This window comes from Plectropomus leopardus, chromosome 22 (assembly GCF_026936395.1).
Source record: "Plectropomus leopardus strain MGB_pleo_1.0 chromosome 22, ASM2693639v1, whole genome shotgun sequence".
Classification (NCBI taxonomy): Eukaryota; Metazoa; Chordata; class Actinopteri; order Perciformes; family Serranidae; genus Plectropomus; species Plectropomus leopardus.
Genome location: NC_142197.1, coordinates 8,362,179 through 8,389,360, shown reverse-complemented (window position 1 = coordinate 8,389,360; position 27,182 = coordinate 8,362,179). Strand labels below are relative to the sequence as shown.

The following is a 27,182-nucleotide window of genomic DNA, read 5'->3' as shown; positions in this document are numbered from 1 at the left end:
TGGTTTCTCTGGAAATCTGTCAAGTGATTCACAATTGGATTATGCTCAGGCCATGAGGCCCAAGGAAGCCAGAAACTGTCTTTGACCAGAGGCAGGGTTTATGTTACCCACAGACAACAACAACCAGCAGTCATCACATGACCTAAATCCTATATGTAGGTCATGTGATGGTACCTGAGCAAGTTCCACTTTTTTTCCCGGCAGTTTCTTGTTTATTCTCTTTATTTGGCGTGTAAAAGCTAGCTCTGAGCAGTGGTGTCTCTGCTTTTTTTCCACTCAGATCAAAATAAAACTTTGCACGTCTGTTTCCAAACAGGTGTGCAGGAGAGGGACGAGCAGAACAATTATTAAACTACCCTCTACCCTGTTTTTATTTTATGATTGTTTTTCTTTCTATTTTTTATTTTTCTCTCTTTTTTGTTCCGTATTGTGAGAATTATATGTTATGTTATGTTATGTTATGTTATGTTATGTTATGTTATGTCAGAATGACCTACTCCACATATAACTTTATTTATACAGGTGTTAGGCCATTCTTATAGACATTTGTACCTATCAGATTGACCTATGCTACCTTTAACTCTATTTATACATTTGGTAGGCCATTCTGATTGACATTTTTCCCTGACAAAATGACCAAATCATCACTGAACCTTTTTTAGAGACGTGGTGGGCTATTTTGACAGACATTTGTACATATCAGAATAACCTACTCTGCATTTAACTATTTATACAGGTTATAGGCCATTCTGATAGACATGTACAGTATATCTGACAGAATGACCTAAACTATTTTAAACTCTATTTATACAGATGATTGACATTTGTACCAATCAGAATGACCTACTCCACATATAACTTTGGTTTCAGTTTAGTTTCTTTATATATACATGTGGTAGGCCATTCTGATAGACATTTGCACCTGACAGAATGACCTAAAGTGACTCAAAATATGCAATGTCTGGTTTAAAACACAACATTTATATTTTGAAAATATCAGAAATAGATCTAGCTTCCTCAAAACCCCCACAACACAACCAGATAATGTCCAAAATGCCCAAGAAGTGGCTGAAATACTGTCAGTATATGTGATTATGCACATATATACAAACTAGGTAAATTATGCAAAATGCCCAACATATGCAAATTATGCATTTATAACATAAAACGTCGGGGTACTCAACATTTCCGGATTGACTTTGCTTGCAAGTGGACTTCCTGCTCCTCCTGGCCAACAGAGGGCGACAGGAGTCCGGAGCGGAGCAGCAGCAGCGGGGTGGCAGCAGCGTCACCGCCGCAAAAGAAGAGTGAGATGTATGGTTGTCATGTGTCATGCAGCCTGGCTGCAGGTCAGCTGACAGCTCCGGGTCGCTTCTGATGTTTACTTTCACTGTTTAGTGCGTTAAACCCGTTTTTTGTTAATGAATGCAGCGGTATGCTTCGCCGAGGAGAACCATGGTAGTCGTGAACTCGGTGCTGAAGCTGTTACAGCGGCAGACGTACACCTGTCTGTCCCACCGGTACGGGCTCTACCTCTGCTTCGGGGGGCTCGTCCTCATGATAGTTTCCGCCTTTCAGTTTGGAGAGGTGAGCTGCTTCTGTTTTCTCACCTCTTGTCTCTTTCTGGCTGCCGCTTTTGTTGTTTAACAAGCTAACGTCCGTCGCTCGACAGCTGTTTCCTCCTCCTTTCGAGTTAAGTCACCGTCCCACCAAATTCCACTACAAAAAATGGCTCTTTAAGTTGATTTAGCTTGTGAATAAACATACGTGTCTTCAGATACTTATTTGAAACGTATTAGGAATCTTTAGGGTGTTCATGCGACTTCGGCATTATAATTAATCACGTGGTTTTACGTATTAAAAATAACTGAGCCCAGGTGTTTGCTAACTGACAGCCTTTCATGTTTTAGCTGAACCATATTTGTTGAGGGAGATTTGCGCGCATCACCAGGGGCGGATTGAGATAATGGGCCCCCGGGCACAGATATGCAGAAGACCCCACCACCTTTTCCACTCAGTACAGTCTTTTTTGTCTTTGTAGGCATTTTGCATCGCTTTGTAGTTGTTTTGTGTCTTTTTGTCACTTTGTTCCTCATTGTGGTTGATAATCATTGAGGCAATTTTGCATCCTTTTTTCTACAGTTGCCGTTTTGTGTCTTTTTGTGGTTGTTTTGTATTTCTTTGTGGGATATTTTGTGTCTCTGATGTAATCTTTTTTTTGGTTGCTTCATGACTGAAATACTTTTGTGTGTTTTTATGTACATTTTTTGGTTGTTTTTGTCTTTGTTGGTACTTTGTGTCTCTTTGTAGTTGTTTTTGTCTTTTTTTGTCATTTTGTGTCCCTTTGTAGTTGTTTTGTGAATCAATGAGGCAATTTTACATCTTTTTCCCCCCTTAGTTGCCATTTTGTGTCTTTTTGTGGTTGTTTTCTATCTCTTTGTGGGATATTTTGTGTCTCTTAAGTAATTTATGTCTTTTTTTTGGTTGTTTTGTATCTGAAATAATTTTTTTTTGTTTTGGACATTTTTCGGTTGTTTTTGTCTTTGTTGGCACTTTGTGTCTCTTTGTAGTTTTGTATATTTTTTGTCATTTTGTGTCTCAGTGTAGTTGTTTTGTTTCTCTTTGGGTTTTTTGTGTGTCTCTGACGTAATTTTGTGTCTTTTTTTGGGTTGCTTTATGTCTCTGAAATAATGCGTCTGTGCCCAGTAGGCCGTTGAGTAACCCATCCATGCATATGATGCAAAGCTTTGAGCAAAATTTAGATTTTATTATGACGTGTTTCTTGTGTTGTTTGAAAATATGTTAAATTAAGAGCTAAATACTCCCCTAAATATTCAGAAAGTCTTATTTTACAGGATTTTTAGCTGTGCAGATAATGTGCGAGCAAGCTGTTTTTTGAGTGTGGTTTGGTGTCGCTTTGGCTGTGTGTGATATTTATGATGCAGCAACATAAACAACTTCTTGTCCCAGAGTGTTGTATCGTCTTGTGTCCCCTCCTCTCCATACAGGTGGTGGTGGAGTGGAGTCGGGACCAGTATCATGTGCTGTTTGACTCCTACAGAGACAACGTGGGTGGCAAATCATTCCAGAGCAGGTGAGCGACACATCCATGCTGCTAAGGAAGGATGCCTGTAACACTTTATTCAGAATTTACCGGTGGTGTCACTGGAAACAGCTGACTATTTTTATCTCTGTACTAAAAATAAGAAATGCAACGTTTCTTGGGTGTGGTTTACGAGTAAAAATCTTATCCTGTTCACAAATGTTGATGTGAAAAAGTGCACCAACTTTCTGCAAAAGCTGTCCTTCATGCCACACAGGATTGTTTGCGCCCTTCCCTTGAGAGCAATCTGACAGAACTAGGCGGGGTGAAACAATGCATGAACAAAAACTAATCCAGACTCGTTGGGGAAGGAAACAGGGTCACAGCTTTGCAGTTTGAGGACTGTCTTGAGTGATACGAGTTTTTTTTTTTTTCTTTGGTAGGCTCTGTCTGCCCATGCCTATTGATGTTGTCTACACATGGGTGAACGGCACAGACACGGCTCTGCTGAAGGAACTGAAGACGGTCAAAGAGCAACTGGAGGAGGAACAAAAAGCTCTGAGGTATCTGTGGCTTCAGTGTTTGTGAAGACACAAGGGTGCATGCAAGCTTGCAACAGAATCAATCCAGGCCTAAACCTACCAGGCCTGCAATCAAACAATAATCTTTTTTTTCTGTATGTAGTTATAGAGTACAAACACACTTGAGTACCGTCAGTTTTTCAGTTGAATACAGTCAGAATTGGCAAACAAGCTTGAGCTGTACCGTAATCATTCTCACTCTGATTGGTGTGTTCAGACATTGCCCCTGAGGAAGAGGGGCTCTGAGACCAAAGGTTACAATAACTATGTGGAGAAAAATCCTGTTTCGTCTGTGCTTTTCTTCCTCCCATCATCTGTTTGTTAAAATGGGGCAGTTTTTATGTTTATTGGCGTCCACTGACCTCTGTAATCAATACAGTGCTCTACAACAGTGATACTCAACTAGCTTAGCTTTGTAGAAAGACAGGAGGCCAGGGGCCAGTCGCAGCAGTCCCATACATGTTTCTAGGATTTTAGGGTATTTCTTGGATTAAACGATATTTCTAGGATTTTGGGATGTTTGTAGGATTTTAGGCTGTTTATAGGATTTAGGGACATTTCTAGGATTTAGGACAGTTTATAGGATTTAAGGAAATTTTTAGGATGTTTGGCCATTTCTAGAATTTTAGGATGTTTCTCAGATTTTAGGACATTTCTCAGACTTTAGAACATTTGTAGGATTTTAGGATGTTTCTCACTTTTGGGCGCTACTAGGATTTTGGGATGTTTCTAGGATTTTAGGACAGTTTATAGGATTTTAGGACATTTCTTGGATTAAAGGATATTTCTAGGATTTTAGGATGTTTGTAGGATTTTAGGATGTTTCTAGGTTTTAGGGACGTTTCTGGTATTTAGGACAGTTTCTAGGATTTTAGGACATTTCTTGGATTAAAGGATAGTTCTAGGATTTTAGAACATTTCCAGGATTTTAGGACATTTTTAGGATGTTAGGACATTTCTCAGACTTGGCTTTCAGATTTCAGGATGTTTCCAGGATTTTAGGACATTTCTTGGATTTTAGGACGTTAGGGTGTGGGGATCCGCCACAGGCTCTTTTTAAAAAAGAAAATGTGTAAACAACCTCTTTTTTGATGCTGTTTTATGCACTGTGTCTACATTTGATTACTAATAATACAAAACAATTCCCAGCGTGAATCACGTTTTTTTCATCGTGAATCTAGAAAATGGTCAGGGGGACAGATTTGGCCCGCGGGTCGTATGTTGAGTATCACTGCTCTACAGTGGCTGTATGTGATGAAAGTGATATAAATTCACTGTTTTGTTTCACACAGAGAACGCCTGGGGAAAAATGCAAGTGAGACAACTGAAGTGCCAAAAGAGAGGTGAGTGTGAAGAAATGTTGGGTGTGTGATGGTCCATGTTGGGATTTCCACAGTTTATTAGCCCTGGGCTAACTGAGTCCCTTTTTACACACACATGTTAATCCATGACATTCAAACTGCACTTTTTCCAGCCCGGGGTGAAATGTCTGTTGGAACATGTGACTAATGTTTACATCCTGGACCAGGTGTCTGCGGGTCCTGAAAAAGGCCTAAATTCAATTTTATAAATATCAGTTTTTACAAGTCATTTAATAGACTTAAAATGGGATTTGTAAGGTTGTAATTGCCACAAATATTTGATCACTTTTCATTTATTCATTTTAAAATGTCTTTTTATCAACATGAGTCAAGCTCCTCTGTGTGAAAGTCCACATATCTGATATCACAAATCTTTAAACCTACCACTTAAACAGATAAAAAATGTCAAATTAGCGCTTGCATTTACCTATTGGCAAAATATAGCTGAATTCATTTTAATTCAGCAGCACCACATCCTCAAAAATACACATAAAGGTGACTCAACACCTTTCCAAATTTAATACTGAATATTCTAACTTTAATGAAGACAGGATTTATCGCAGTACTGTTGTATGAGGCTGCAGTAGTTTTTGCTTAGTGTACCTAATAAACTGGCAACTGTATATAGTATATAGTCTGTATACTATACATAGTCTAATTGTATATATGCATCCTTTAAGAGATGCACCAGTACAACAAAAATGCAAAGCTTTAACTCAAAGCCTTCCTCTATGGAGCTTATAATAGCAGTTTTTTTTGTTGAAATGATTGTTTTTAGAAGTAATTCTGAGACTCATTGGCATTTTGAAACAGTGGGAAATGACTGTTAAAGGCAAAATGGATCAGCAGTGTGAGAATTTGAGGCTGAAAGAGGAAGTTGCGGGGTGAGTTTAACCACAAGGAGGTAGAACGGAGTGAAAACTGGTGCGATAGGTCAGCATTGATAATAACTGATTGATCGTGATTGCCAAATATAACATGATTTGCAGGAAGTAAAAGCAATGGGATATGATTCTAAAATTCATATAATTTCTGGCCTTTTTTTGTGAAATGTGTTCTTGAAAAGACAAATCGAACGAGGTGGAAGAGTCCTTTAAACTTTTGCACTGACTCAACTTCGGTGTGACTGAACCACCCAGAAGATTCGGGTTAAGGGTAAGGATTTCCTGTTATCGCCACCAAATGTTAGGCCCCATCTCTCTCGTTCTCTCACCCTTTCTTTCTCTCGACATTTAAAACCTGTTAGTTTTGACCGCAGACACAAAATGGGTCTCGATGCAAAGGGAGCCGGCTGCTGAAGGTGTTAACATGACTAATTTCACACATTGTTTGAGTATTTGTGAGGCCAAAACCACAAAGTTTAAGGAGGTGCTCGTCTGAGTCAGAGCACAATGTGTGAAGATGCATTTAGTACTTTTTATTTCTGTGATCAGTGTAAAGCCAGAATGCCTGCTGTCCCGCTGCATCATCGCGCCCATGCTGGCTCTGGACCCCGCTCTGCCGGCCAACATCACGCTCAAAGAGCTGCCGACGCTCTCGCCCTCCTTCTCTGCTGCCAAAGAGCTGCTGCTGATGAACAAACCCTTCCACCCGTCCACCACCGTCTCTGTCGCCGTCTTCCATTCGCAGGCTGACGGTAAAAACACACAAAAGAGTGCAGAAACACCGATTTGAACTGAGATCAGATGAGGATGCTTCCTGACTGATTCCAAGCAGCATGTGAGAGATTTTGCAGGGAGAGTGATGAACCGAAACCAGCAGGCAGATTATCGCTGAGATCTGAAAAAATAATCACAATGCAAAAGATGATATTTGAAGTGTAGTTAATGAGTAAACACAACGTGAGGATGCTGCAGCGGTAACATGCACTGCCAGTAACAGGCAGTGTGAGCAGTTTTATTGTGTTTGATTGTGTCATAAATTTCTGCAAATATTCTGCCCATATTTGCATTTAAACACAGACAAACAAAAGACACGGCAATCTGACGTTTTACAATATGATACTTCTGATGTTTAACCATTTTATTGATTTTAAATGTCTCATACAGATAGACATACACAAGAGTTTCAAAGATTCAGGAAGTTTTTTTCTTTTTAAAACAGGCATTAGACTGAAGGACTCATTTTCTCACTATTTATCCTATTTTTTCTTTCTTTTTTCTAGCGGATAAAGCCTATACAGATGTGTCTAAAGAGGACCAGAAGTTCTCTGTGTCCAGATGTTACCTGGTGAGTTTATACATGTTGCATTAACTGTTAAATGAATGTTGAACTGCATGAAAAACTCTGATTTAACATAAATCCTCAACATATCTTCCTATAATGGAAGTCTGCTATTATTAAACATTAAATGTGGTATTTTTTGGAATTTTGAAATGTACTTTTGTTCATTGTGTGTGTTGCAGACGACAGATAAAGAGGCTCCGGGTCTGATCCGCATGCAGTCTCTGGCCTACCTGAGCGGCTTCCCTGCATCCTATAAGGAAACGGAGACGCTAAGAGCCAAACTGCCCTCTGCCATAACTAAGAAAATCAAACAGGTAAAACAACATCTTTATTATAATGACTTAGTGAATCATTACTTATTACTTGGGATGTTGCGATCAGAGTCCATTTACACGTAAGAGCTCCTACACAATCTAGAAAAGTATGGAATTATATTATATTAATTTCCAGGCGTGGATAAGTATGGAAAAAACAAGAAAAGAGAGCATGACAAATACTTGTGTTCCCAGATTATTGCCCCTTTTCTAAGATATAAAATTCTGCATTTCTTGAAATAAATTGATCATACAAGTATGATATTTTGGAGCAGCCAGCCAGCGCAGCCAAAATGTTTGCCATTATGTGAGAGTGCAGGTCAGAGTGAACTGAAAGTGAAAAACTCCAAGGCACCGGTACATCACAGCCTGCAAAACAACTCTGCCCCAACAAGCGCCTTACAACTACCAATTCATCCTTTTGTTCTTGTTTATTGTGTCTGCAGAGAAGAGGACATTGTTTCTTCTTCTTCTCTTGCTGTTTGCAATATCATCAAAGATCTCTTTTGATGCATTTTCCCCAAAAAATTAACAAAAAATAGTTGAAAATCCATTTCATGTATGTGTCTATGGAGGATAATTCATTTTCAGAACAGCAGGTGGCAGAGTTTCACACACGATAAATATACAGTAGACACTCTTGACTTTTAGCTTTACTTCATTGGTTATATTACTAACTCGACTCAGAGAATGAGCATTTTTTCTTCTAATTTTTTTTGGAAGTGCTGAGCTAAAAGGCAACTTTTGCATGACTGAACTTTGCCACCAGATGTCAGTCTTACAGCGTCCTAACTATCACAGCGCTGAAGGGTGTCTCTTAGTACAGACGTGTACTGTATATTTGTGTGAGTGCAAATTAAAGTCTTTTTATACATCACAGCAGCAGCGTAATCTAAGAAAGGGACGATCACAAATGTCAGATCCTCCTTGGAGAGGAGGTTGTGCTGTCCTGCTAAATATGGGCTTTTTCTATTTTAAACAGTTACGCTGCGATGTGGATAAAAGGGCCTCTGTTTAGCTCGGCGGCTTGTGCATCTAATAATTTTCTCTCATCAGAAATCTGCTCTATATTTTGAGAGCGAGGAATGCCACTAACGAGCGTGGATTACTCTGAAATAATCAAAGAAAACAAAACAGTGCAGGCTGGACCGGAGTGACCCTGTCTCCCCAGCAGACGAGCAGGACGGGCATGAGTCAACTGTTTGTCCCGTCTTCCGATAATAAACTCACATGGCTGATTAGAGCTGACGGGTGAAGGATTAGATAACATCTTTTGCCTTTTGTAGAATTTAAATGCAAAACAGAGGTCTTTTACAACAGCTTCAGTGTCAGCTGACTCTTCAGATAGCTAAAAAAATCAGCCTTAAAAACCTCTTAATGCTGTATTTTTTAAGTTAAAATGAATAAATTAATGGATATAGACAACAGAGCAGCTGAGACTCCTAAAATCCTTCTTCAGCTTCAAAAGATGTAGCAGGATCAAGGACAAATTGCATACGGCATGACTAATAAATCTACCTTTTATATTGGTACCATGTACCTTGGATTAGTGGATTTACAGCATCAAATTAAGTCATTTTAAAAGATAATATTCCCCAAATACCCTTGTTTCAGCTTCTTAAATGTGAATATTTTGGGGTTTTCTTGGTCCTTAAGGAGAGTAAACGGAAGATATTTACATGCAGGATTGTTTGTCAGACTAAACAAGAAATTTTAACGTCAACTTGGGTTTTGGAAAAATTATGCCAGGCTGCTTTTACTTTTTTGACATTTTATCAAGCAAATTGAAGAAATGATCTGCATATTAAGTGATAATGGAAAAAAATGTAATTTTTCTTGTAGCCCTTTGCAGTGTCTTTGACAGTGCTGTACACAGGAAGGCCAAACATATAATTGCAGATACTTCACATCAGCTACACTCAGACTTTAAGCTGCTCCTGTTCGGCCATCGATTTAGGATCCCAAGGACCAGCTGCAACATATTAGAGAAGTCTTATTCCTTATGCCACACAGGCATTGAACACAGAAGGACCGCATCAGCGAGCACTTGATATTGTATAGGATTTGCTCTATTTTATTGTTCATATAGTCTTTAAAGGCATTGAATTTACTAATTTAATTAAATATAAGGCCTTAATTGACATGTCTTACAATCTTTCAAATGTCTTAAAAATGTTAATGGGAAGTAGGATTTTTAGGATTTTCTTTTTTCTGAAATTGCCTTGCAAAACTCAAAATAATGGGTAACTTTAAAAATAATAATAATAGTCATTTACCAAATTTCTTTTGCATAAACATCACTAAAATGTCAAGTTTTATCTTTCAGTATTAATTTATAAAATAAAATAAAATTCTCCATAACCTTAAGTAATTTTTGTTGGTTCAATTTTATTTCTTCAACACTGGCTACTGTAAAATTGATCTTAAATTTTATTCCAGGTGGCATTAAAAAAAGTCTTAAAACCCATTTGCCCTAACCCTAAATCATACGTTTTTTTAAAAAAAAAAATTCTTCTAAAAAATTAATGACTAAGTCGTCATCTTAATTCCAGATAGCATTAAAAAAAAATCCCACACAAACTTGCAGCAGCCCCGATTATTACATTGATAAACTGTACATACTCCAGTTTATATAACATATGGGCACAAACAGGTGGAGGAGCAGCTTCAGTCAAACTCGTATAACGCTGCATGTGATGATGATGATGTAGGTTAACAGTGTTTAACCTACATATCATCACCGATCGCAGTTGTCCCATCATTCCCTGCATTTGTCTCCAGGTCTGCGGTCGCTCTGTAGCCTGGCAGGTCATGTGATAATAGCCAGCGGCATTTGGGCTGTAACCCTAGCTGGCGTTGCGGGGGTTAACATTAGAACAACTGTTTGGAGTGGCGCGGCGCCAGCCAGCACGCTGAAAGGTCACAAGGATTTTAGTGACCTTCTCCGCTCTCTTGGACACACCCCGTCATCTCAGACATGTCTATGTTTGCCTACCTGTGAGGGGTCCAGTTTTCATATTTTATAACAAGCTGGAAATGTGCTGCAGGATTTAAATGGACTGGTGGGAGTAGAGATGATACTGGGACGTGGAGCCACACAGGAGTCCGGCATGGAAAGTGTGTGTGTTTGGGGTTTAAGGCTTGAAGGATTCTAGGTACACGGGCCACCACACAATACACAGTTTGGGTTTCAAGGTGTTTCCTGGTGTCGCAGGGCCGATTCTGTGAAAGAGGGATGATGTGCATAGTGTGGAGGGAGAGGTTCAGCGGTGAGAGACGGACGGTATTTTTAGCTGGTGTCAGCCCGAGTGCCATGGTGATGAAAGCTGCCCCACAACCCCGATCATCTGCTCCCAGTGTTTGTGTACAAGCCCGCTGATGTGTTTGCATAAGCTTGTGTTTTTATGTGTTCGCGTTTGTGCACACGGAGTCTCATCTCCACTGTGAAGCAAGAGTATATCGTATATCGTCTGACGATAATAAAAGTGTCTGTGTTTTCATATTATGCTATACTTTTTTTAACTTTACTGTAACAGTGCTTTAACTTTATACTTTAACATTATAACAGTATTTTATTAAACTTTATTATAACAGTAGTTTAAGTAAGTAGTTGCTATTTTAGTTGTTTACAGCAGTTTAGGGGTGATTTCAGAATATCGTGATGTATACCATGTATTGCGATATAGCCTAAAAATATCATGATATTATTTTAAAGCCATATCGCCCAACCCCACTATATGTGCACAGCCACACTCTTGAGGCTGTGCTAAAAATGCTGCTGTGCACTAAGGAATTTCGATATCTTTACTTGGATTATTTCGGGACTCAGACCAGCCACAGTTGACATGTCGTGTCATGTTTTGTCTGTTTCGTCAAGAACTGTAAAGTCTTGCTACAACTTCCTCTGCAGGTCAGTTTGTGATTGTCAGATTCACAGGTGATGCAGGATGACGCAGCTCTAATGGAGGCGTCCTTTGCGCTGCACGCCACCGCAGCCTCTCAGTCCACCTGCTCAAACAGATCACTCACCATGAGGTTAATTGGTTTGCCCACAGTGTCAACTCTGTTTTTTTCTAGACTAATTACATTTCTGTTGCCTCTGCAGAGACACATATACAGCCACAGTATACATGTCAAGACTAAACTCACACAAAACATGTTGATATTGTGGCGAGGGGGCGCCCAGTAGGTCGCCCAGTAGAGCAAGCAGCTCATGTACACGGGCTGCGTCCTAGCTGCAGGGACCGCAGGTTTGACTCCAACCCGCTGCACTAAAAGGTGCTGTGAACACATCTAGTGCACTGGCTTTCCATTAAAAAAAAATGACCGTTCCAGCGTGACACCCAGTGGAAAATAAGAATAGCAATGTATATTATTAAAAAATTAGAATTTAGGACTAATCTTCAATTTTCACACTTTGCAAAGTCATTCAGCGGGCCAAAGTGGATCCTATGGGGACCGATTGTTTGACATCCTTGTATAAGGGGTATATGAAATTGTCTTACAGGCCAGATCTTGGCTTCGGCTGGCAGTTTGAGACCTTTGATTTGGACTAGAGAAAAAACACAAAATAGCGAAACATGCCCACCCTAATGTGTAATGGCTTGGTCGGAGTGCGCGCGTCCCATATTCAGAGGCCATGTGTTCTCGTCGCAGCGGCCCCGGGTTTGAGTCCGACCGGTTACCTTGTCATCCCAACTCTTTCTCATCCCCATTTCCTGTCATCTATTTAGCAATGCTGTAAAATAAAAGCCATAAAAGCACCCCCACCCCAAAAGAAAGTCCAAGACAAAAAAACTGAAAATGTTCAGTTTAAAATTCTATAAAACAAAAGAGCAAATCCTTTATTTTAGAGGCTAGATCCAGAAAAAGTAAGGCAATTTTTCACTTGATAGATTATTGATAAATGTTAAAAAGTTATGACTGATGCTTTCAGGACTAGTAAAATAATTTCATTTGTTATTTTCGCTGCAGTCAAGTAAATTATTATGTGGCACGTGTGTATGTAAAGTGGTTTACACTCGCTTGTGGGCAGACATGTGCCAGTGTTTGGCCAACAAACTCCTCCACTTTGTGTGCGAGTGTTCGAGCATTAACAGGACCGTGAAGAGAGCTATAATAGAGACGGCAATGTGATCCACGGCTCAATGTCTCCAGGCTGCTCCTCGCTGCGTTTATAAGACACAGCTAATCCTCCTCACCTAAAAACAGGAGCAGGGAAAACAAAGGAGTCGATGTGAGGTGATGGAGTGAGACGGGGTGAGACTTTTCCTGGGAAGCTTAGAGTTTATGAGATGAGAGGCGAGACACATTGTTTGAAATGGGCAAGTCCGAGGGTGTCTCCCTCACACACACACACACACACACACACACACACACACGGAGTCCTCCAATGCCTCACATAACTCTCCTGAGATCAGACAGAGAGCTACCCTCATGTGACCCCCATGGAGAGGATGACATCACAGAATTTTCCGAGCGCTCACCTCTTTAAACACACACACACACACACACACACACACACACACACACACACACACACACACACACACACACACACACACACAGATGCCTCCATGCAGGCATCATCACTGTTTTGATGTGACCTCTATCCTTGCGGGGTCAGAGGTCACACTGTCGGTCTTGTCATTTCATTCCCAGACTTCCAGAAACCTCCCCAATGACAGACTCATGAAAGTCTCTGTCACGAGCCTGGCTGCACCACATCGCTGGCATGTCACACGAACTCTGAGAAATTTCTATTTTTGATGTTCCCACAGTGTATGTAGTGATTTTTGACTTAAAGGAGCACTCCACTGATTTTACATTTAACATTAAAGTAACTGGACACAGCAGGGTTTCCCCCTCTTTTATTTATTTGTGGCAGCCTGCCTCAGTAACAACATGTGCTGCCCAGTATTGTTTTTAATTTTTTGAGCTGGGGGCGCTGTTGGAATATATATACTGCTTTGCTTATTAATTGCGCCACACTCTCGGAGCGCAGAACATACTCTGGGCACAGATGGAGCAGAAAAACGCCAGACACAGTAAAAGTAAAACTTAACCGTTCTTGCTTGCTCTTAAAGTTTGCTCTCACTCCTCTCTGCAGTCATCCATAGATCTACTCTGATCAGCTCTGATCATTAATCAATTATCCTTCCCGCAACTCAAACTCCACAAACTGCTGCTGAGGAAAAATCTGCCTGCGCTGCATTTGCAGACCTGCAGAAAACTATGAATTTAGTGAGGGGACACAGAATGAAACAAAAGGACACATACTCACAAAACAAAGGTTGTCAGGATACATCCCTTTTTTTTATTACGCACTGGGCATGGGTTTTGTTTCCATGACAACGATATCTAGACAGCTAGTAAGCTAACATGACGCTGCATGAACAGAGGGTTGACTTCACAGTTAATAACAAACTTAAGACAGCACAGTGATAAAAGCTCAACACTCACCAGCAACATGCAGTGTCCGCTGGCTGGTCTGTTGCCACAAATTTACTTGTCTGTCTTTGTTGTGACAGTAGCTAAAGGAGCGACTGGAGGTGCCGGGAGTGGCTGCACAAAAATGGCGGTGCACTCTTAAAAAAATAAAAAAATAAAAGAAGATGCCTGGTGTGGCATTTTTATCCAGGTAGTCGCATGCAGCTGCAGACACCCGCTCTCCATAGGGAACAATTAAAAAATTAAACCAGTGCTGAATAAAAATTCACTATGTGGCAACAGGAGATGGTAGGAATAGTGTCTATAATCAGTCCAAAAACTTTGCGAAAATGCAATTCCAAATCTCTCGAGTACTCTTTAACACCTTACTGTTGTGTTTATTTGTCCTTCAGTTTGAGCTGTACTCTGAAGCCAGCATCGCCCTCCTCCACCTGAAGACTCCGCAGGCTTTCACTGATCTCAGCCAGCAGGCTAAAAAGAACCTGACGCTTGATGGTAAAGAGTTAACCATCAGCCCTGGCTACTTGTTCTGGGACCTCACCGCCATCTCACAGGTACGACTGCTCCCTCCTGAAATCCTGTTCACTGCGAGCATCAATGTCCCCCTGAGATATACACTAAGTATTTATTGTTTGTCCTCTCCAGTCCAAACAGGATGAAGACGTTTCAGCCAGCAGATTTGAGGATAACGAGGAGCTCCGCTATTCGCTGCGCTCCGTGGAGAGACACGCCCCCTGGGTGCGACACATCTTCATCGTCACTAACGGGCAGATTCCCTCCTGGCTCAACCTGGATAACCCCAGAGTTACAGTTGTCACACATCAGGTAAACTTTAAGCCTCAACCTCTTAAACAGGGATGGGTGGTCAGCTTATTTTTACTGGCTCCTAAAGCTAATTTAATGACTTAAAAACCAAATAAAAAAATACCAAAACAATTACACAACTTGTCCTATTGGAAAGAACTTGACAGGAACACCTCTTCTTAAAATGTTTGGTTGAATTGTGCATGTTATTTTTACATTAATGAGCTTTAAAAATCTTCTTTCAGCATTTAAAATTCAGATTTTATTGCAGCACAATATCTATGCTTTATACAGTCAAAGCTCATTCCCTGAAGTCTCTTTTCAGAGACACTACTTTGTATTAGTTGGAAATTACATGTTTAGTTTAGTATATTAACATAAATGTTTCTTTTTTTTACTTAAAGGATATCTTCTTGAACAGCAGCCACCTTCCCACTTTCAGCTCTCCTGCCATAGAGACCCACATTCATCGCATCCCAGGGCTCTCCCAAAAGTTCATTTACCTCAACGATGATGTGATGTTTGGCAAAGACGTCTGGCCAGACGACTTCTACAGTCACTCCAAAGGACAGAAGGTGTGAATGCAGCAGAACACAGTGCCGAGCAGCTAGCAATTAATAGAAAGTACAAGAAAATAAACTGAAAATTTAGGAAAAAAACAAATAAAATACCCCCCCGACTAATGAACAAACAAACAAAAAATGGTAAAGTAAAACAAAAAATGTTTTCAAAAGAAACAAACCAATTTGTTTGGGGTTCAAAGGTTGAAATACTTGTGAAAAGCAGCTGAAAAGGAAAGTGTCTCCAGGTTTCAGATGGCTAAATTGACTACAAACTGGCTCTTAATGTTCTTTTCTCACCTCCCTGCAGGTGTATCTCACCTGGCCCGTCCCCAACTGCGCTGAGGGCTGCCCAGGATCCTGGATCAAAGATGGCTACTGTGACAAAGCCTGCAACAACTCTGCGTGTGACTGGGACGGAGGAGACTGCCTCGGTAAACAGATCCACCATATGTCCGTCTCTCCTGTGTAAATGAGCAAATTTGTTTCCTTCATGTCTAATATGTCGTCCCTTTCCTCTGACAGGTGCGGCGGGGAACAGTCGGTTTGCAGGGGGTGTTGGCGGTGGCGGGCCTGGTGGAGCTGGAGGACAGGTGTGGCAGTTTGCAGGCGGTCTCGGAGGTCTTGGGGGGACGTCGTACTGTAATCAAGGCTGTGCCAACTCCTGGCTGGCGGACAAGTTCTGTGACCAGGCCTGCAATGTCCTCTCCTGTGGATTTGATGTGGGAGACTGCGGCCAAGGTGAGTTAAAGCACCATGACGATATTTACGAATCACCAAAGGCCTGCAATATCGTGGTATATATTATCGGGATACTTAAGATAGGATTAAATATTGTGATTTTAAACATGTTGTGATTTGTGAGTGTTGTTACAAGATGGAAGTTTTTGTTAATTTTGCTTTTGATAGCTTGAGAGCTATTAATAAGTAACTTACTGTTTTTTTTTTAAAGAATATAACCATTTGAAAGTATTGAGAGACTGATGATTGTTTGTGTTGGTTTTGTTGGGATTTGTTGTTAATGACAAAAAAAAGAATATTTCCAGCCGAAACCTTTAACAAAAGTAATAATTCATTGATTAATTGTATCAATGTGTGTTACAGAGCACTTTGGCGAGCTGTATCATGTGACCCTGCGGAGGAATCAGAGCCTGTACACCCTCCCAGTAGGCGAAACCAGACCATATTTCAGCTTTGACAGAATCGCCCGCAGAGTCTCCGAGGCCCACGTTAGGGACAACGAAGCACTTCGTCACACCTCCGTCGCCAACAAGTGGAAGACCATTCACCTGCTGCTCCTTCCGGGCCACAACGCCACACAGATCCACTACAATCTCACGTTCCAGAGACAAGACGACACAGAGTTCGCAATGAGCTTCACTGTAGCTGTCGACACCAGAGAGATGCCTCAGGTCAACGTGTCCCAGGCTGTGGGCAAAGACGGCGGCAAAGAGCCAAAGCCGACCCCGACGCCAGAGCCGCCGTTCCCCTTCTCAGACATTCCAGAAGACAAACGGGGTCCTAAGATCAAGAAGAAGCAGCCGGGTGAACCCGAGGTCGACATCGAAGTTCCCTCGCTGAATGTGTCACTTCTACCGGCCGCCGTGCAAAGTGAGCTGCAGAAGCTGGAGGAGAAGCTTCTGATCGGTGACATCACCATGAAGGGTTATAACCTCACGAAGGCTGAACTTCTTCAGCCTTACAAAACACTGGCTCAGAAACAACAGGACGCAGACTCACATCCGGCTAACGAGGGTGCAGCAAAGGAAAAGCCAGATAAAGACTTGGATGGAGCGCACCTGGAGGGAAAACCAAATATCGTTCAGAAAAATCAAAACTCAGCAAAAGAAACGTCCAGAAAAGAAGCAGCGGTGCAACAAAAACCCGTCCCTCCTTTTACCGCAGTGAATATTGACGATGAGCACAAGAAGGGCTTTGAACCTCCCAAACAATACAACCTGAAAGCTGCGATCGAGAGGCCCATGACTTCAAAACTGCTGAGCAGCCTCTCCAAAACAAAAAGCACAGAGAGTAAAGCAGAACCAGCCGACGCTGCAGGAGGATCTCCAGTCGGGAGGAGACTCCAACACTTCATCTCCTCTGACAGAGGCTTCCTGCCGTGGGAGAGGAAGAAATACTTCCAGGAGCTGCTTGAGGTAAGAAGGGCAACATCTTCTTTTTAGTACTTGTTCCATAAAATTAATCTCCTTAACTATTTCTTTCCGCTCAAGTTGTTGGAGACTGTTAACTCAGTTATTTTCTCCTTATTGCTTTTTTTTTTACCTGCTAGTAGTATTTGCAATAAATATCTGTTCTGCTTTACGAGTCCAGTTGCCACTTTTCCCAGATGAAAAACACTGAAATTAAAAGTTTCTAATCGAGTATTTTATTTTTCTTTTTTCCAATATTCATATCTTTGTGTTGACTCTCCAGGAAGAGGAGCGTCTGCAGAGGGAGTTGTCATACGAGGCAGACGGTGCCGCCACTGTTCGAAGGCTGCGGGACACTTTTGCAGACTCTTTGCGCTACGTCAACAAGCTGCTCAACGGCCAGTTTGGATTCACGTCCCGAAAAGTGCCCGCACACATGCCGCACATGATCGACCGTCTCATCATGCAGGAGCTGCACGACACGTGAGTGTGTTATAGATTCTTAGCATTATTAAACACCAGTTCAAATCCTGTCTGTTTGAAACAGGCCTCAAATATTACAGTTTTTTAAGAACGGCTCATCCAAACAACTTCACACTCGATGTCGTGCTTACTTTAGAGGCTACGTATCATTTGGTAACAGCTAGTTGTTTGAGAGTGAGTTGTACCAAGCACGCTGTAATAGTTGATTTGGTTCCCGTCTCAATACACAACACAGTGTGTACATAACACACTGCTAATAAATATTTCCTGCGAACCCTAAGAGCTTGCATTTGACAGTGCATTTGCTTTGGACCGCAGCAATACACTCGTCAAGTGTGAGGTAGTCTGATGAGCGGTTGTCAAGAAAATCGAAGGACAGACATGCAGACAGAGACTCCTTCCTTTTTAAAGGAAGTTAAACTTCTCCCCTCTCTTTTCTTCAGTTTCCCAGAGGAGTTTGACAAAACATCAGCCCATCGTGTTCGTCACTCAGAGGACATGCAGTTCGCCTTTTCATATTTCTATTTCCTGATGAGCGCGCAGCAGCAGCTCAACGTGTCCGAGGTGTTTGATGAGATCGACACCGACCACTCGGGCGTCCTGTCCGACCGAGAGATCCGAACTCTGGCCACAAGAATCAACGACCTGCCCCTCAGCCTGCAGGTCGGTCCTAGCTTTGAAACGTCTTCTCTCCCTAAAATCAAGAGACTTGTCGGGTAATATTTTAGCATATTTTCTTCTGGTTTCGAAGTGTCTGATATTATTTGTTGCATTTTGTAGGACCTGACAGGCCTGGAGCAGATGTTGATAAACTGCTCAAAGACGCTCCCGACTAACCTGACGCTGCTCCACCTGGTGAACCCAACTCAGGAGGCCTACTATGACCCCAGCATGGTGAGCCACACTGCCCGAAAAAAAGAGATAACCTTGACTTGATGTTTTGTAAGCATGTTTATGGTTACACGTTTGCAAGGTTGCAAGACCTAAAGGAGTTTTAAATTTATTTTTTTTTTTAATTGACAGCCTCCCGTGACAAAAGGCCTCGTCCTCCACTGCAAGCCGATCACAGAACGCATCCAGAAAGCCTTCAGAGACCAGAATAAATACAAGTGAGAGCTTTAAGTACCATTATTCAATCTAAAAACAGTCTTAAAATTTAGATTTACTGCTGCTGCTAATGTGTGCTCTGTTGGACAGGTTTGAGATCATGGGGGAGGAGGAGATCGCTTTCAAAATGGTGCGGACAAATGTGTCCCATGTGGTCGGCCAATTAGACGACATTAGAAAGAATCCCAGGTAGAAAAGACTCAGATCAGCCTTTCTTCTTCTTTTTTTCCCCTCTATGTAGTGCAGAGTTTATCTCTTTACCATATTGGCTATTAAACTATCCTACCTTTTGTATTGTCACTAATCCCCAACAGGAAGTTCATCTGTTTGAATGATAACATCGACCACAGCCACAAGGACGCCGCCACAGTGAAAGCTGTGCTGAGAGACTTCTACGAGTCCATGTTCCCACTGCCGTCCCAGTTTGAGCTGCCCAGAGAGTATCGCAACAGGTTCCTGCATATGGACGAGCTCCAGGAATGGTAGGATATAGTTCAGAGATCATTTCGATCATTTTTTTGATTTGATTCGATTCAATTCGATTTATTTTGAACATGTACAATAGAAAATCGAGAAGTCATTATAGAAACAAGCAGACAGACAAAAAGGTAATACATAGAAAATGAGAAACAGAAAGCAAAAGAAACTTGCTTGAAACTTCTGAGGACACAGTAAACATTTGGGCTTTCCCAATGCTGTTTTTGGGGCTCCCGAGCTTCTGTAGTAATCAGCAGTGAATATTCAAACATATTAACAATAAACACTAGTTATAATAGGCTCAGAATCTGAGACAAATATTTGGGTCCAACCCCAACACATTATCCTTGCTTAACATCTGGCGCTAGGATGGCTGTAGATTTCTCCTTGCTTTTACCATCTATGGGTTATTTTTTGTTTAATCAAATAATGGTTTATAAAGTTGCAAAAAACATCCATCACAAGTTCCCTGAGACCAAAGTGAGGTCTTCCGTATACATATTTTGTCTGACAAACTGTCCAAAACCCACAAAGGTTCAGTTTACACTGAAATAAAACACAGAAAAGCTGTAAATCCTCATGTTGACATGATGACATTTCTGCTTGATAAGTGTTTGCTCAATCACTCTATAAATCAATCACTGGCAGTTATTAATAGTTAAAAAACACACCAGACACTTTGTTTCACGTGAGCCGGTAATTTATCTTTTTTTTTTTTTTTCAGAAACAGCCTTAGTTAAGACTTTGTGGCTATCACCACATGTGACAGAGCGTTGCCAGGTTGGAGCGGTGGGAATCCCTCGGGGGCTTTAGAGGGTTTTTGTCAGAGATCCTGCTCCTGTACTGAGGGGGCTTCAGCCCCTTAATGCCGGTGTCACATAGAGGCTTTAAAATTAGACCGAGCCGCCTCAGATCAGTCGCTCAATGTAAGATAGTTGTAAGATCATCACACAGCTGAGCCTCCCGTCTCCTCCCGTCTCCTCCCGTCCTGTCTCTGAGTTAGTGAAGTGACAGGCAGATGGCGTTGGCTGATGTCACCTTGTCACCCTGTTGCCCTGCTGCCCTCTGCATATTGCATGTGTACTTCTTGTTACATCACAGCACAAGTAGCGTCCAGGGAGACGTGCCACCTCCGACATTCAACATACGTCTTATTTCTGCATCTGTACCGATGTTTTTTCACATTATGCCATTAGGTTTTTGGGTATTCCATTTACCCGGCTATACCTACAATCATCAGTCCTATTCTTGTGAACATGATATCTCAAGATTGATTGCTGTCTGATAGACTCAACAAGTAACTGATTGGATTTTGGTGGTCAAAGGTCAAGGCCACCGTGACCTCTTCTGTCTCATTCTTGTGAATGTGATACCTCAAGAACATCTTGAGGAAATTCCTTCAATTTCCTCACAAATGGCACAAATGTTCGAACAGACTTAATGATGATCTGATTACATTTTGGTGGTCAAAGGTCAACGGGACCTTGTATCCGATTTATTCCAGTGAATGTGATATCTCAAGAGCACCTTGAAGGAATTTCTTTAAATTTGGCACAAATGTCCCCTTTTGTTATCTGGATGTGCGTGCTTTTGTGAACGTTTTGTTCAAATTTGACACAAACATCCACCTGGACTAATAAAGTGAATAGAAGACTTTGTGTCTGTCTATTTCAAGAATGTCTTGAGGGAAATTCTTAAAATTTGGCACAAATACCCATTCGGACTCAAAGATGAACTGGTTAGAAGTTAGTGGTCAAAGGTCAAGGTCACTGTGACCATGTCCGTCATATTCCTATTAAGCCGTATCTCAGGAACACTTTAAAATAATTTCTTCAAATTTGGCACAAACATCCACCTGGACTCAACAATGAACTGATAAGAATTTGGTGGTAAATTTCAAGGTCACTGTGGCCTTGGGTCAGTCTCATTCTCTTGAATTCAGTATTTCCAAAAGGCCTTTAGGGAATTTTCTTAAATGTGGCACAAATGTTCATTTGGACTCATGAATGAACTGATTAGAATTTGGTAGTTAAAAGCTAGAAGTCATTGTGACTTCACAAAACAAGTTTTTGGTCATAACTCAAAAATGAATACGCTGTTTTCACAGACACTGATATAAACTGTAAGTGCAACTTACTGGAGGCATACAACTACAAGGCAGTTATACTAGTTTTTAATTTAAACTTAACTGATAATGTGTTTTTTTCCCCCCCAGGCGGGTGTATCGGGACAAACTAAAGTTCTGGACGCACTGTGTCCTTGTGACACTGGTCATCTTCACCATCATGTCCTTCTTTGCCGAACAGGTCAGTGCGTCCAGCCTCGGACCACACACAGTTTCTTTACACATTCAGATGGAGACACAGGACATGCACTTAGACACCTCTCCGTTTCCATGATTCACACTTGAGCTATGACTCAGGCCTTTGCTACCCGAGTTCCACTCGGCGGTGCATCCGTCTCATGTGTCGTGCGAGTATGAGCGGCTGAGCCAGGACCTGACTTTACAGAAATGAAAGACGGCCAGCAGTCTTCTGTGAAACACAACACTTGTCTGTCTTTGTACTTCTATTTACTTTAACCTTCTTTGTTGCCAGAGAAGCGGGATTTCTAGCTGGAAGAACATCCAAAGAACATTTTAGTAAATCATTTTGAAAAGAAGAGGGCTCTTGGTAAACTTTCATAACAAATTGCTCCAATTTGGTCCATGAAGAAATTGAAACAAATGCCAGGAAATGTTTAACAAATACTACCCGACTCATATTTGACATTGAGCTGTTTTGAGGTACTTCCTTAATCCGAAGGTTTCCAGTTTCTCCTCAGCGAACCTAAAGAAAGGTTAATAGTTGCGATGACCTTAGGAGAATTTTCCCCCACAGCAGCCCGTGGGACCAGTGTTCCCAGTTAGGAATGTGTCAGACTTTTCCAGCATCTCTGTCACCACACACAAACAGACTTTTGATGTCTTTTTGGCAGCAGAGGAGGCTGGCTGTTCTGCTGCCCGAGTTATTAAGGCGGAGAAATTAGAGTCGGCTTTGTGCAGTTTAGATCGGAGAGATCAAAAGATCGTTCTCTCCAGAGGGAGGTGATTTTACTCTGCTGCCCTACTCCTAAGATTATCTTTACTTTCTTGGGTTTCAGAAGGTCTGAGGGGAATTTGGTGTCAAAATCCTTTTCAGTAACCAAGTCTTGATCACCTGAAAGGAGTACTCCGTTTTGTAAATATTCTTATTTGGGAACATTGATACTACTTACGTCCGTGGGTTAAATGTGTTGACAGGCTACAAAGCCTTTATCGAGAGCTAGCTCTTTTTAAAAATAAATGTTAGCAATGAGGAGAGAGCTAGGGATGTCCCGATTGAGTTTTTTTTCCCTGCTCCGAGTCATTTGATGTTGAGTATCTGCCGATGTTGAGTCAGGATCTGGTACTTAGCTGGATAATACAGCTGTGAATGCACACTTTAAACTTATTAAAAGTGAGTATGCTTGACAGTTTAATAGCTCTGCAATGCAATACTAGCAAAAATGTTTTCATCCAAAGAGTTCCTAATTATTTTATGTTTACAAAATAACAAAGTGAATAAACTAAATATATTTTTATATGGCTCTTAGCACAATTCCACTTCCACATTTGTATTTTCAACAAAATAATACAGTATATTGACAATTCCACTTCAGAGTGTTAAAGCTTAACTTTAACGGTCCCAGTCCCAACAAATAAAAGTCTGTCACAAATCTGAACTAGGCTTGGACGGCATCAGTGTGGAGCGTTAACTCCTCCCATGGCTTCTTAAATGAGAGAAGTATGTGCTTTTAATTGTGGAAATACGGTAGTTATAACAGTAGGCAGCTCTGCAGCAGCTCTGCAGCAGCGCCGCAACAAAAAACGCTGGCAGTGTGAAGTGTGGCCTTGGTGTAACCTCTAGGGCGCGTGATGCACACTGCACGCAAAACATCCTCAATACAGCCTCTCCAATATGAAGTTGATAGAAAGGTGAGTGCTCATATTTTTGACGGTATTTAAAATCACACCACCTGGAATACCGTAATACTGTGATACCGTCCGTGCATATTCTGAACTACTGTGAAAAGAACATACATCTCCATTCACTCCGTATGTAAATATAAACGTCTCATTCTAATGTAACAAAAACACAATTCTTAATACAGGTAATGAAGTAAACATATTTATATCTTATTCCATTTCTAACAATTTATTCTCCCAAGACACTTTTGTTCTTTTACTTAAGAGCTCCCCTATACTGTAGTATAGGGGAACTTGAGTGGAAGATCTGAGCATGTCCTCCACCACTGGAGAGTGGCACTGATCCTCTCTGCCAGGGAGCGAATAACTAAGTGCTGAATCATAGCTTGAAGTGTAAACATCCCTGTCCTTTTGTATCACACTCAACCTCTTGCTGACAGACGGCACAAAGCTTTTCTTGTCCTTCCTTATCATGCAGTTTCTAATTATGCCGCTTCCTCTCCTTCCCTCTCATAACAGCTGATTCTCCTGAAGCGAAAGCTGTTCCCCAGACGCAGAGTGAACAGAGACAGCAACCCTGAGCGGGTGTGAAAGAAAGGAAAACGTCCCTCTCTTCTCCTTTCTGCACTTCAACAACCCCCCACCCCTTTCTCTCCTGCTCAGTCGAGAGGATTCAGGGCGGGGGAACTGGGTGGAAACAGGAATCCGAAGTCCGCGGTGCTTGTGTTGCATCAGCACAGACGGAAGATAGAGACTCAATGTGAGATGGTGATGAAACATTTTCTGGAGGATGATGGATGGGGCTGGCCAGAAAGGAACGGCAGCCAGAAAGAAGAAGCCTGTAATTCTTCTTTTCCTCCACTGGGGGCGTCTGAGACGTTTGTACCACACACACACACACACACACACTGACAGAAACGCAAACAAACACTCCCTCCACACTGCACCGCCCTCCTCATGTCCTGCCCTCACTGTGTCACTGATGGATGTGCTGTTAATGTGTGAAACATTTGACAACAGCAGGTCGGGACTTGTGTGCATGTGTGTGCAGCAAGTTTACCATAAAATCCACAAACTGTTGTGTTTTAAGCTCAAATGATTAGCAGATTGATCAATAAGTAACTATATTGATAATCGGTTAATCGTTTGAGTCATTTTTGAAGGAAAAATGTGAGTATGTTCTTTATTTTATATCATTGTGAGTTGTTTATCTTTGGGTTTTGGACTGTTTGTCAAACTAAAAAAAAAAAAAACATTTTAAGATGTCTCCAGGGATGCTGGGAAACTGTGATAGGCATTTGTTGTAATTTTATTGAAACATCAGTCAGAAGTTGAAAAGCATAGGTACTTGCAGCCCTGTTTGTGTGGCTTTTACTGCTATGGCTTCATTTTAAGGAAATGAAGGAAAAACTACATATAGGAAGAATAAAATAATTAATTTGACCCAGGTTCAAAGGCTTAAAGCTGGGGTAATCTGAAAAGGCAAAAAAAAAATAAAATTGAAAATTGAAAATACACCTTCCTGCAGGTCATTCGTTGCTCTCCTAAGCCCCTCCCACCAGACGGCCACAGGCGTATGCACACACTTCAGACAGCAACCCCCCTTTATTTAATCTTATTTCATTGTAGAGCTGCACGCAGAGCATTTGCTCAGCCTCGCTGCCGTGGACTGACGTGAGCGAGGCGGCAGCTTTGGAGTCACAGACCTTCAGTTGGCGGCTGTGGCGGTTTGATTTTGGCTAACGCAGTCCCAGTGATGAGTGTCACAAAGGGCTGGTCGCCAGTGGCAGCACCGGGTCTAAAGGCAAATCCATAGTATTAGTGTCCTCAGGGGTCCGTTTTTGGTCCATGTGACGTAAATGTTGTTATACACCCATGTCCGCAAGGGTCCGCTCGGACTAAATGCGTAGTTTCACGTGCCGCCCATTTTTTTGTGCATAGCAAATGCCTACATCATGCCATCCAATCTCTCATTCCACACTCCAGTCCAGTTCAAAACACTGTTGTCAAGCAGCTGCAGCCGCCTCACCATTGTATAGTTAGTTTAAAGTGGGATATTTGACATTCACTCCAGATCCAGCAGCATTGTTTAGTTTAACTCCTCCTGCTGTCCGCAACAGGAGGACAGTAAGCTCACCTCGCGGCCCTCCCATTTACTGCACGTGGCCGACACGGACCGTCCGGAAAGTATGTTAAAGCCTTCACCTGTGTCACAACAGCAACAGAAAGTTTGCTGATCCGGCCGGCCTGCTCCCCCACAGCGACGGTTGACTTCAGGTCCGTCTCCTGAGCTGCAGCCTGCTCTCCTTTTGGCGAGGTGCACCGAAGCTGCGGGGAGTGAGGCGGGTTCAATTTATGGCTCTAGCTAACATTAGCTGCATGAACATGAATTTGAATCTGTGAGATATTGAGTATATGCTTTTATACTCTTTTTGATAAGTCTGTTCTCCTATTTTTGGGTTGCTTTGCAGCGTAGGTAGTTGTTGCCAATGCAGGAATAACAAAATTCTCTGTAAGACTCTCCGCCACTGAATCAGGCTTTCACCGACGGGACGCACAAGAGCATCTGCATTAATAGATTAGCCAATAGGAGCTCCCTCTCTCTGAAATGACCTGTGATTGGCCAAAGTCACCTGTCAGGGCTTAGATTTTCAAATCCTTGAAAACAGAGCCAAAAGGAGGTGCAAGTAGTTTTCTATTAGTCCACTTAAATTACAAATTGCTCAAAGTTTATTATGGACTTTTTGCCCCCAGTGATGCCAAAATTAAACTGCCTACCCCAGCTTTAAGCGTCGGCTGTTATATCTCTGTCTGTTGTCTTTAAAAAAACATGAAAACTTGAAGTGCCTTCGTTGTTCATTCCTGCTTGTTTGAACATTTTTGTTTATCTCCTGTTTGTTTTTTTTTTTACATCTTCTCGTAAATGTTGTGCCACATCACACCCCAATCTAATATTTTAATAATAGAATGAATGGGATATAGGATAATATGATCATTAATGTGGTACACATGTGATTGTTGGAGCTACATGTAAGTGATACTACAGCTTTCATAGCCACCTGTGTGTGTGTCCCTGTGGGACTCAACAGGCTCGCTACTGTCTGAAATTCAGACCCCCTCAGCATGTTGTGTAACTTATTTGGATTGTATTGTCGTGACCGTGAGCCCGGTAACTGATGCATCTGATTTGAATGCTGCAGAATGTAAACGTAGTCTCAGACAATGCTCGTCAAACTTTTTCCCTCTGAATGTCAGTTTTACAAAGTTCTTTATTATATTGACAAAAATGGAAGTGACTACTCGATGCTGTCAGCATTTTCCCGCTGCCAGGAAAGTCACATGATGTGTGGTGGTGTGATGTCAGCAGGCGAGGCGATGAATCACACATCTGTGAAATGGGATTCCTTCAGACTGCGTCACTTCAGTGGCTCCTCTGGCTGAAATAAAATGTGGTTTGGTTCAGTCAACTTGGTGTTTTTGTCACGTGTGAATGTATTCACATCTTTTCACAGTTTTTCCACATTTTATTAGGTTGCAGTAGCCTTGTTCTAAAGTCGTTTAAATAAATTTTTTCCTCAGCAATCTACGTCAGACTGACGTGGCGGACAGTGAGCTTAGCTAGAGGGCAAAGCTTTCAATTT

The 27,182-nt window shown here is 41.7% G+C and overlaps 1 protein-coding gene across 1 annotated transcript; it reads left to right on the top strand.

Annotated features, from left to right (window-relative positions):
• The first annotated feature begins 1,287 nt into the window (after positions 1-1,287).
• On the top strand, positions 1,288-27,008 carry gnptab (N-acetylglucosamine-1-phosphate transferase subunits alpha and beta). Its single transcript, XM_042511316.2, has 21 exons — positions 1,288-1,587; positions 3,009-3,094; positions 3,487-3,606; positions 4,917-4,967; positions 6,419-6,621; positions 7,150-7,214; positions 7,391-7,525; positions 14,368-14,529; positions 14,621-14,800; positions 15,184-15,354; positions 15,650-15,773; positions 15,865-16,080; positions 16,444-17,495; positions 17,773-17,972; positions 18,416-18,635; positions 18,753-18,866; positions 18,996-19,081; positions 19,170-19,268; positions 19,394-19,561; positions 21,772-21,862; positions 24,061-27,008. Exons 1-21 carry the CDS (start codon positions 1,426-1,428, stop codon positions 24,130-24,132), a joined length of 3,777 nt encoding a protein of 1,258 aa, XP_042367250.1. The 5' UTR covers positions 1,288-1,425; the 3' UTR covers positions 24,133-27,008.
• Positions 27,009-27,182: the final 174 nt, after the last annotated feature.

Bases quoted from the DNA above. Each gene is read 5' to 3' on its own strand.
- gnptab (XM_042511316.2), top strand. From the start codon at position 1,426: ATGCAGCGGTATGCTTCGCCGAGGAGAACCATGGTAGTCGTGAACTCG. The intron at 7,526-14,367 runs GTAAAACAACAT...TTTGTCCTTCAG, and splicing joins TAACTAAGAAAATCAAACAG to TTTGAGCTGTACTCTGAAGC. The intron at 16,081-16,443 runs GTGAGTTAAAGC...TGTGTGTTACAG, and splicing joins TGTGGGAGACTGCGGCCAAG to AGCACTTTGGCGAGCTGTAT.